Source organism: Calliphora vicina, chromosome 5, assembly GCF_958450345.1.
Source record: "Calliphora vicina chromosome 5, idCalVici1.1, whole genome shotgun sequence".
Lineage (NCBI taxonomy): Eukaryota > Metazoa > Arthropoda > Insecta > Diptera > Calliphoridae > Calliphora > Calliphora vicina.
In genome coordinates this window covers 41,223,828-41,236,417 of record NC_088784.1, presented here as the reverse complement: position 1 = coordinate 41,236,417, position 12,590 = coordinate 41,223,828, and the positions used below count along the sequence as shown (strand labels likewise).

The following is a 12,590-nucleotide window of genomic DNA, read 5'->3' as shown; positions in this document are numbered from 1 at the left end:
TGTTATTTCGTGATGCACCACACCAATATTTAGTTAATAGTTAGAAAACGTAAATAAACTAGCTAGCTAGCTTTATTTCTTTATATAGCTGTGTTTCGTTTTCATGCCAGAAAAATACAAATTTTACATTTGTGCTGTTGCTATTTACATTGCACTTTGAAAACAGTAGAATGCAGTTAAACACAAACCTACCTACACGCACAAATGGGAAAAGGATATATAAAAATTTACATAAAACCAACACATGCTGAATTTTGCATATATCGGGCAGAGCACCAGAAAAACGTATGACATTTGGTAACACGAAAACCTTTTTATTTTCAATTTAAACGATACCAACTGGTAGGAAAATGACTTTAAAACAATTTGTTACAAGTTTAGCTAAACTTTCAACTCCTTTTCGTTTGTCCCCATTTAAAACTTCAACTGTTTTTCGACCAATAAAATAAAAAGCAACATGGCAAGGAAAACAACAATAACAACAGCAACAGCAAAATCGGAAAATAAGTAAGCCATAGAGAAACGACTTAAAGAACCTCTGGCATTATAAAAGTTTTGTCATGTCTCTTACAAAGTCTACATGTACATACACACATACATAAATTTGTATATGTATGAATGTATGTGTGCGTGTAAATATAATAGTATTAGTGTGGGATTGTTGGTTACGGCGAGGAGACGTTATTGTGTGGGAGCTGAATGACATACATACATATGGAACACGTAAATATTGTATGTTTATGAAGTATCAACAGACCAACTAACGAAGTTTGTTTAACATGTAGTTCGAATAGTAGTAGAAGTAGTAGTAGTCCTAGAAAACTTTTAAGACTTTGGTAACAGTGGTTAGTTTAATGTTCTTAACTTGACTAAAATACAAAAAACAAGAAAACATCAACAAAGTTTTTCCTTTTTTTTTGTCTAAGGCCTACTGAAACTCTTAGAATATTAAGTCCAAAACTATGAATATACACACACATACTTTATTGATTAAATATGAGCCATATTGTTTTGTAGATAAAATTATTTTTATATAAAAGTCAAGTTTAAAAGCTGAATCCTAACCCAGCATATGCACATCGAAATCGTTTCATATTAAAGATTTAACAAATTAAATTCCTACATTTATTTAAACCAAGCCCATTTATGAAACTTCAAGAGTATTGTTTACAAACCCCATAGATATTCAATACTCATTTATAATAGAAAACTGTAAACACATACGATTGTATGTTCATCACTGTCATTATTATCGTCATAGACAACATCATTTCATCATCAACATTATCGTGAATGAGAAGCGGTAATATGGTTTTTAATGGATTAATTTCCTTTATACTCAATCAAAAAAAATAAAGAAAAAAATGGAAAGAAAAATAAAACTTCTCTTAGAAACTCCCATTTCTTTTGGAAAATAAAAGAAGAAAACAAACAAACAATAACCATCTTTTGCACAAGCACACAAAATCTAAACTTACTTACTTATTTTAAACGAAACGAAAATCCTTAAAAGCTTAAAACCATTGTTGTTACTCGTACAACAACTAACGTATCCCAAGTTATCAATGAGTAGCAGCAGTAAAAAAAGAAAATAAATAAAAAAAGTACTCGCATATAAAATTAAAAAGAAAATAAAAAAAAACTCCTAGCAAGGAAAAGAGGTTGCGGTTGTTAGGGAGGAAAAAAATACAAATACTCATATCTATTGTAGAGCAAGGGTACTAGTTAGACGATTTAAACACTATATAAAATACAATAGACTAAACAACAAATAAACTGACTGACTCAATGATTTTTTCCTTTTTCCTATAAATGGCAGATTTTCTATATGAAATGAAATCAAATAAACCCACACATGTATGAAAATATCTGTACATACTCGCTCATGTATAAGTATGGATGTATCTATGTACTGAAATACTATAAGAGAAACGATACCGTCAAACAATTTAAAGTTTATTTCTATAGCATCATTTAACCGTAAGCATTCTCTCCATACACACACACAGATACATACATCTACAGAGTTCACTAACACACACACATACATAAAACATATAGACAACAACAATTGTACAATAAAAAATAAATAAAAAAAAACAAAACAAAACAATTTTTTAGTATAAATAAGTATCTATGTGTATATGTAGTATATGAGTTAGTATGTGAATTTGGCTTTGCAATCAAATTGATTATAGTTTAAATAGTTTTCTACACATATGAACACTAGACCTGTCCTTAAAATATAAATTTGTCTAGGAATGGTCTAACTTTGTTCTTCAGTATGTAAAACTGAAAGGTGTAAAATTTGGGTCCAATAGGACAATGAGAAATTGTACCGGAAGTCGAATGAATTTGTACTTTTTTGATTTTTTAAAGGGCTGGTCTAATGAACACACTCATATTCTCTATTTCTTTCTTTAAGCTAAGAATTAAACAATGAGTAAGAAAAATCATTGTGCAAATGAAAATGAATGTCTTTAATAATAAAAGTAGTTGAAAATTAAAAAAAAAAACAAATTAAATTAAACTCAGAAGAGAAAATGGTTTTCCCCAAATAATTTGATAAATAATTTGTTCTATTATTTTGCATTTCTTGCATAACCTATGTTCCTTTTGATCGAATAAATTTCAATGAATTAATAATCTTGTTTTAAATACATATAACTAAACTAAGATTACTAATGGTCTATGTAGAACTAAATATAAAATGTTAAATTGGATAGAATATTGAAAAAAAAAATATTCAAAGCATGGAGGCGTATAAGACCTTAAAAGCTATTTTTTCAAAACTCGGTTTTTACATAATAATGTTTAATTGATGAACATCTATTCATAAAAAATAATTTTTAAAAAATCCATAGTTTTTACTGAAATAATTAACATGATTTCATAATTTTATTTCTCTTTTGTTAAAACTTTATTTATTAAAATTTCAATAAAATTTTAAAATTTTTTTCTCTCCATTACCCCCGTTGGGAGTATTTGGCTTCCACAAAGCATCTCCATCTTATACTGTTTGTTTACAGTTGTTTTGAGAATAGGTGAAACATATTTCAAATTTATAAAGAAAAAATTCCGGGTAATACTCGGAAGTTTTTTTTGAGTCCAGTCAAATGTAATAAAAAAAGCCCCCTAAAGTATGCAGTACAAATTTAGATGTTTTATTTGCAAATAAATAAGAACAGGCAGGTGTATGTGGTTTGGAGAAACTTGAAGAACTAATATTAGTAAATAGCTACAAACGCGAAATAATTAATTAAAATCGTTTAGTCAAAAAAATTAGTTTAATGTTTAAGAATATTTAAAACTATAATTTTTAAGATCTATAATGGAAAAAGGCAAGAGCTGCAATCCTGCACAATGAAGCTCAAGAGAACTCGCAGGGGAAATCATGTAAGAAGCAGGACAGCTCAAGTATTCCAATATATGGATTTTAGTACTTTACATCATATTAACAGATATGACACTATATGCAATGTTCTCCGAAGTAGGACGCCAAGAAAAACATCAGCTCGCACCGACCGAATTGTAAGGCAAATCTCGAAAGCCGACACAAAAAAGTCTTTCACTGTGATTTAACGAAAAATGCTAGAAAACCTGAATATCACAATATCTAAGCGGAATTCAAGAAAACACCGCATAAACTTTTGCAAGTCTCATTGAAATAGGACTGCAAATCAGTGGAAATATGTGATTTGGAGCGATGAAACAAAGATAAATAAACTAGGTCCTGATGGTCGGAGGTATCATTGACGGCCCGTTAATCGAGTATTTAATTCTCGATATGTTTCACGCGAAGAATAGAATAGTATTGTGCCAATCCATAAAATTTGTGAAATTTTAAATGAAGAAAAACACGTTGATATTTTAAATGATGTCATGCTACTGTGAGCTGAGTATAATGATAACAGAATAATGATACAAAGCACTCGGCTAAGCTCAATTGCGGTCAATTTGATATATGTTTTGGTCATCATCCAGTCCAGACTTGAACCCTCTCGAACACATGTATGGAAGTAAAGTTGACATGAGAGTCAATATCAGTCTAGCGATATCGGCTTCCCATATCAATGAGCAATCGAACAGTGATATGCCAAATAACGGGATATACAAACAAAACTTTTTGGCGAAAAATATTAAAAAAATGTATGGATAGGGACATCCCAGCGGTGTGAAATTTACTTTACGACCTATTCTCTTACCTACCAAAAATATATAAAATATTTCATAAAAATAGGTAAATATTGATAGTTGGATATTGCTCATACAAACTACTAAAATCTGGATTAAAAAATGGGTGGATGAGGGTCGGTTGATGATCATTTGTGATTATAGGTATTTTTTAATGCAAATAAAAAAATTGCGAAAAAAGTTTTTGGCAAAAAAATGTTAAAAATAAATTCTTAATAGGGACAACCAACCGACTTAGGGGTAAGAAATATAATTTACGACCTATTCTCATAGCTCCCAAATATTCATACAAAATTTCATAAAAATCGCTTGAGTCGTTTCGAAGGAGTTCACACACAAACATTGTGACACGAGATTTTTATATATTAGATTTTACGAACATTTCTTATCAATTTGCCAAATAAATTATGATTAATTTTCAGAAAATTCAATATACTAATATCACTTAAGACTGGTTTTAGAAATGTAACAAATAACGATAATAAAACTAAGATTTAGGATAATAATAAAAATAGTAAAAGAAAATATTTGATGAAGTTTTTATAAAGCAACGACAACTTCTGTAAGTTCTTACAACCAATGAGTTACTGATGTCGTTACCTTTAACTTTTTATTTTATGATATCAAGGAAATTACTAATTTAACTCCATATTTGTGTTGTGTAGTAACTTACCGACAATGACACAATCCTGTTCAAAAATGAATAGCAATTCAATTCATTACTTTGCAATGAAAGTTTTTGCTGTGAAGCAGAACAGTAGGCACTGTTATTGTTAAAACTTGTCTGTAATTCAAAAACATTTGTAGATATATTATGTATATTACTGTCTCATATTTAATTTCTCCCTTCATATCTTACTTTTTATCCAAAATCACTTAATTCAAATGAACATAAATTACTGGAGACACAACATTAAAAAATAAATAAAATAACATACACAATTCGTAAAAAAAAAATGAAAAAAATATCAGTGTTAATTGCCAAGATTAGTTATTGTGCAAGTACTGCTACTGCTCTCTAGTTGTTTTTATCAGTTTTAATATAATAAAAATAAAAACAAATTCACACAAGTCTCTTATATAAAACTAAAAATATTCCATATGGAATTTTTATGCAACCTGACAATATGGATTTGTATGCACAAACAAAAATACTGAAATTTACAAAATAAATTCGTACAAAAAAAAATAGAAAAAATGAATAAATAAAGCAAGAATGCACGAACGAGGAATATAAACACACACTCGCAGGAAAATCTAGACTTTTGTTGCTGTAGCTGCTGTTGTTTTTGTTATTATCAACTTTATATGTTTAAGCCTGTTGGCGGCTGGATCAGAAACTTTACTCTTGACTGCATTAAATTTTCCAGCTCATGAGGATTACAGGTTTAAATGCATATATGTGTGTGTTAGTGTGTGGCTGACAACTACCCAGCAGTTTTAGGAGATGGTCCCGCACTTGTGATTTTACCCATCATTTAGGGTGACAACCAGTTGCCTTACTAATTATTTTAACACTTGCCTGTCCTAAGCAAGGGGTCAATTGAACTTTTCAGATTACAATGAGACTGTCAGATAGCTAGCCCAAAGTAGTCAATGCATTGGATTTACATACCGGTTACATAAAGTCTGTTGTCTAAGTTGTTACTTGGTCAGCTACATAAATAGTTATTTAAAAATAATTTTTTAAACTGTATGAGAATTATATCAACACAATTTGTATGAATTACAATTAACGTTTAGAGAAACTACACTCTAGATTACTTAGAGACACTTAAGTGACAATAACATGGGATGTATAAACTAACCAATTAATCTCTCTCTCCACTACAAAGAGCACATAAGTGTCAAATGAGCCAAAATATATAAATTGGAGTCAGCCAAGTGATCAGACATTAGTGACAATTACTGCCTATAAGGGATATATTGACTACTTGCTTAACTGTTGGGTTCTGTTCATAAATACACTCATGGAAAAAAAATAACCATCAACAAAATTTGCTGTTGACAAATTGACAAATAAATACTTTAAGGGTTTTGAGGTGTCTCGTTTTATTAACTAGTTGTTGTTGGTTGATGTTGAAAAATATAAATGGAATTTAGTTCATTCATATTTTGCTCTTGTTGCGGCTGCTTGTGGTGTGTGTAGCAACTTTTTAAAACGAATTTAATTGAATTGACAAACATGTCAACAACAGATTTTTGTTTGTTTTTTTTTTTTTGTTTGAATCTTGCAACAGATTTAGAAAAGTTGCAGGTAATTGGGTGACGTCAACCTGTGTTGCGTTTACAAACACATACATACGTATGCAGAAGAGTTTGGTTTGTTCGCTTTCTCTCCTTTTTTTTAATCGCATTGAAGGTGAGTGATGATGTTGGCCAATTTTTTAGTTTATTTTTTCATTGGAGTTTAGTTAGAGGTGCTGTCTACTTTATTTGGATTTTCAAAGCATTTTGTCAAGGATATAACCTTAAAAATAACAGTTTTTTTAAAATTATCGTACTTTAAAATTTTGTTGCCACAAAACAGACTGTTCAGGCTGTTTTTAGATTTGGTTTAGATAATGCTGTAGTTCTAGTTTTTAGAAATCGATAATCGTTAGTTGCTCAAATGGTTTAGTACCTTATACAAATTTAAACTTAACTGCACGAAAAGGGGTTAATTCAAATTTATGTTCAGCGTTGCAAAATTATCTAAAAAATAAGTTTTGTAATATTTCACAAAGAAAACTGATTCGTCGTAGCAACCGAATTTGTTGTCAATCAAATGATTCGGATGCACACATCGAATTTTTTGTTTCTATCAACAGAAAGTCAGCTAAAAAGAAGAATTTTGGTTGAAGGATCCAAACTTTTGTTACCACTTGTAAAATTTTGTACCCACAACTGTAAAATTTATTCACCAAGTCAAAATCATTCGATTGGCTACAAATTCAGTTGCAACCACGAATCTGTTTTCTCTGTGTGGTTATTACAAATTACTACATTTCCTTATATCGGCAAATACTGGGAATAATCAGGTGGTCCTACTACAATAGGCTTAAGTTAGCCAAGCATTAATATGTATTTTGAGTTTTCGGTAGTAACATATCTTATGTGAAATGTTCAAATATTTTACTCTGAGTGTAATTATATCATAGAAGTAGATGTTTTCTTTTTTAAGCTATTTATTTTATATAAATTGTAATTGCTGCCAATGGTCATTTGTACCGGCTGTATGAAATGAAATTTTCCAAATAAAAAAATTCGCACATACTCACACACACAATTGCGTTTGCATTTGTCCCCAAGTAAAATACACATTTTTTCAATAGGACACATTTACATACTAACATATATACACACATATGTACGTAATTACATAGTCACCGGTAAAAATCAAAAGGCCTTCAATTGGCAGGCCATATTGTATTTTCTTTTGCCTTCTCATTAAGTCAGACCTTCTTGAAGGTTTCATATCTACATACTATATCACTGTGTGTAATTTTTTGAGTCATGGAAATATAACCATATACGGACACCGCTAAAACCGTGTATCCCAGTTTTGCCCAAAGTCATGCACTATTTTATGGGCCCCCAAAGATTTGAGGCCTCGGTGTCATTTTTGCAAAAAAGTGATAATTTTCTCAGGCTCATATCTTTCAAACAGTTCGGTTTTGATTTACTCTCTGAGGCAAAGTTGTAGCCCTTGTCATATAGAACAAAAATTGTGAACATATAAAATCAAAAAACTTCATCTTCATCAAAATCGCAAAAAACTTAAAAATTTAGAAATAATTTTTTAAGCTGCCTAAAAGTATGCTTTAGTTTATAATAATTTAATAGTTTATGGCCCAAAACACTTAATTCCTTTAGTTTTTTCTTACTAACTTATATTGACCTACCAAAACGGTGTTAAGAATCATTCCTAGGAAGTTCATATGTTCTAGAAAGTTGTTTATTGAGATCTTAGGTACATTTTTGTAGTTGATGGTTGCCTTGAATTTTGAACGTTTCGCTTCCCATGGACCTGAAAAGGGGAAAAAAGGCAAAAACCTCGCATTTTTTAAAGTTTTTTGCGATTTTGATCTTGAAGATGAAGTTTTTTTGTATATCTTGATTTCGTGTGTCAAAACCAAAAAAAAAAAATTAAAATTTTCGCCAGATATTTTCTGAAATTGGACCATGTATTTTCCTTAAAAAATTAAAAAGATATATATTAGAAACTAAGAAAACTAAGAGTCTCCTGAAAAATTTAATTTTTAGAGTTGCAGCACATGAAGGGTATGTCTTAAAAATAAGGCCTTTCATAATGAATATTTACTCCTTATTTACACCGCTGGGTACATTCATACATACAGATAAATGTATGTATGAATGTATTACCTATAAAGCCAACATATAAAAATAAAACGTGCGTTTGACTGGCATCAAGCACATGTTAAAAAAATCTTAATAAATTGTTATTTAAAATGAAAATCATTAAATTTTAAGCCATACATAAGTGGTACCTATAAAAAAAACTAAAAATTGCTGAATTTTTCTGGAAAATTTATTGAAATTATGGAACAATAAAATCTGAATAGTCTGCTTAACACAACAAAAGACAGATAAAAAAATTAATTCAATATTTAATGTTGGTAAACAACAAAAAAAATCTGTTGCTTTTTGATCAAAAATTTATAAAATGGTTTTATTATATTTAACCGACAGTGAAGTAAATATCAGAAAAAATTAAGCTTCCTTTCAAAACAACTAAGAAAAAAATGCGGGGAATAAATCATAACTTGTAAATGAAAAAACAAAAGCAATGCCACGAAGCCACACGAACACGCATTTTGAATGCTATCGTGCTACTGTTTTTGTAAAAAGCCGAATAATGTTCGTAACCCGCGGCAATGTTTGGCTTTCATTGATTTAAAACGATAAAAAACAAATGAAACAGACCAATTTTGACCCTAAGTGCATAAATTGGTAAATTTTTTTTTTATCCCAAGCACGCATATATCCGACAATCTTATCTTTAGATTTTGCCTTTTAGAAAAGGTTATGGTTTAAAATTTTTATAAAATATTCAGTATATACTTACATATTTTCTATGGATTTTTTCCGATTTTTTTTACTACAATAGAGCCACGGTTTAAAAATGTTCGCAGTATTGGAAAAAATTGCATTTTTCCCGAAATCCTTAAATGCTCAAATTCCAAAAAATGCCAGAGATGTTAGTTAATTCGTTTAGGCTGAAGAGAAATGCATACAATTTTAGAATATATTTAACACATTTTTTGAAAATTTTAATCTGGAATTTTGAAAAAGGCTTTTTGGTGTAAGTTTATTGGAATGGTTAAACAAAAATTCATATCAGAGATTTTATAAATCTTAGTCTCTCAATGTTTAACTTGTATATCATTTTCGAAAGATAATTCTGTATAGATTATGATTTCATTACAACTAAATGGAAAATTTAACATTATTTTTAATTTTTTTTCAGCAAAATTAAAAAAAAAACGAAATGTTATTATAAAAATTCGATTAACATTACCATTGCTTATTTATTCTACAACTTATCTATTTAAAATATGGCCAAAGGACATGACAAAAATGTTTACTCCCTCAAATCGAAATGCAAGAAAAGATTTCAGTTCGAAACAACAGCAAGAAAAAATTCAACTTCACTATCAACTTGAGTTACCGAAGAAAAAACTATATACATACATACAGACATATTTAGAGGTTATAAAAAAGAAAATTTAATATGACATTCGTGATTTTTTCTCCCTCAACATCTTTTGAGTTTATACTTCACTTGTGTTTGGAATATAACGCAAGCTCTTCTTCGTGGCAAAAGTTTTCCCATTAAACTGTCGGTGAATTTCTATAAAGAAGATAAAGACAATAAATATAGTTTCAAAAGAGATTTAGAAAGAATATGTAAGCAGGGGGTTAACCCTTTACTAACGCCAATAGATTTCAGCAATAATGAAAATATATTTTAGTTTTAGTTTTTTTATTTCAATTTAAATCAATAAAAAATATTGCCTTACTAATTTAAAATACAAATGTTTGCCTATTTACAGGATTATCCCACACAAATCGATTTTACCCAACCCATGTCGATGGCCCATCTGCAACCCTCCTCGCAAGCCTCTATGATAAGCGGCACAATATTGACGGCCCAGCCGATGGGCAATGGCGGCACGGGCACTTTAAGACGTGGCATACTGAAAGGAGTCTCACAAGTGCCACAGCCAGATGTAACACATCATACAACAACCAATATGGGAGGAGTACAATTATTGCACGATTTGCATCCTCTGAATATATCATCTACCTCGTCAACATTAACAACCACATCTAGTTTGGGCAATGGAAGTCTCATGTCGGTGCCAACATCGACACCCAAACAGCCACAAAGTATATTAAAGGATCCCAATCGCAGTAAGCATCAACATCAGCACCAACACCAACAACAGCAGCCACCGACACTGATAAACACCGGTTTGTTGGCCATGTCTGGACCGCCTGGCAGTTTGCAAGTTCTAAATATACCAAATTCGGCTGGCATAAGTAATAACTTGCTAATGACCGCCAGTGCAGCATACGATCCCACAAATCCTCATAGTCTGACAACGTTCAATGCTTCCGGTACTGCAGTAGCTTTTACTGATGCCGATGGTCATCTCGTATAGCTGTAGGATGCCTCACAAGGGGCTCTGTTAACGGTAATTACGGAAACATCACAGCCAATATCGACGTTACCCCGCTACTGAATTGAGGCATCTACCAAATAAATAACAAACAACAACAAAAACAATACATGTATGAATGTTTTCAAAATACTCATTAAGAATACAAAACAACAACAATTATATAAATACATACATATATATATATAATTAGGTATAAAACTACAACAAGAACAACAACAAAAATATATGAAAAACTGAAAAAACTACTCTTAGAGAAGTTAAGATGAATTTAGCAGTGCAAGTGATACCAACCAGTACCCAACTACAAAAGGTATCCTTGGACTCAACTCAGCAACAGCATAAAATACTTACTAGTACCCGGAGTACAGTCTGCTGGTACAATTGTGAGCAAAATAATAGCAGTGCTGCTGTACAATATTCTGCCAAAAAAGAAAAAAAAAATAAAGAAAAAACAAAACATAAAAACAGATGTATTAAATATATAAAGACATGTACTGATTTATAGTCAAATTTAATAAATTTTTTAGTATTAATTTTATGTAATTATTAAGATTCACCTTTATTTTTGTGCCCACAACTGTATAATTAATACAATACGACTTAATTAATCTAATCTAATTTAATGTATGTAATTATAAATGAAGTTTTTTATTTTTTTGTTTTATTTCAATTCGTTTTCATTTCAATTCTACCTACCATTTATGGCAGCTAATCAATACGAAATTCATTGTATGAAACGAAACATAATTTTATTTAGTTAGAGTTTATAAGAATATAAAAAAATTAACAAAAAAAAAGAAATTAACAAAAAAAATTTAAACAAATACTGACTTATTAATACGCAAAACAATTAAGAAGAAATAAAAAACACATAGTTTCACAACGAATAATTTTATTAAATAATTAAGTTTCTTTTGAATATTATTTTGTAATTTATAATTAAATTAATTTCTCAACTCAACAAAATCGTTTAGTTCTTAGCAAATACGAAACCAAAAATAAATTTAAACAAACAAAAAAAAAAATTAACAAAAATTAAGCATATGGCAAAGCCAATATAGACATACATGAAGAACAAATAATAGAATATTTATTAAAACCCACCACTAGTATTTTCTCATTTCTCAAGAAAAAAAATTCTAAACAATTCACGAATTAAATGAATTTAATTTGAAATTCTTCCCACTCCTTTTGTGTCTTCCAAAATAATGTTCTTTATTAAATTTCTAAAATGAAAGTGGTTAAGGCTTAAACTTTAATTTAACTCCTTTATTTATATATACTTGTTTATATCGTGTTTTATTTTATTTAAATTTTTGTATTTTTGTTACCCAGAGTATGAATGAAAGAAAAACAAAATAAACAAATAAAAATAGTTACAAATACAATTTCAATAATTATTTTGTGTATTGACTTATAATAATTATGTGTAAAGAAACAAACCTTTATATCTTCCAATAAATAGTTTTAAAATTGTTTTTAATCATTAAACAAATGTTGTTTTATTTTACACACAATTAAGTTTCCAGGTAAATATTTATTTAATATTTTTTAGAAATGGAGCAACTGCATAATATAAGTTTTCGGAAAATGTTTACACATCATGGAATAACATGGAAAAATTAGTACACAGGTCAACAGAAAAAAGGGCTTGACTAACCACTACATATGTATATAGATTTGACGCATCATGGCTATCTAAGTACA

General features: G+C 29.6%; 1 protein-coding gene across 3 annotated transcripts in view; it reads left to right on the top strand.

Annotated features, from left to right (window-relative positions):
* sns (sticks and stones) overlaps positions 1–11,502 on the top strand; it is a 376,839-nt gene extending 365,337 nt beyond the window's left edge. For all 3 annotated transcript variants that reach the window (XM_065510854.1, XM_065510852.1, XM_065510853.1), the window contains one exon: positions 10,251–11,502. In XM_065510854.1, the coding sequence (XP_065366926.1) occupies positions 10,251–10,862 (612 nt within the window). In that variant the 3' untranslated portion in view covers positions 10,863–11,502. The remainder of the gene's footprint in view (positions 1–10,250) is intronic.
* The last annotated feature ends 1,088 nt before the right edge of the window (positions 11,503–12,590 follow it).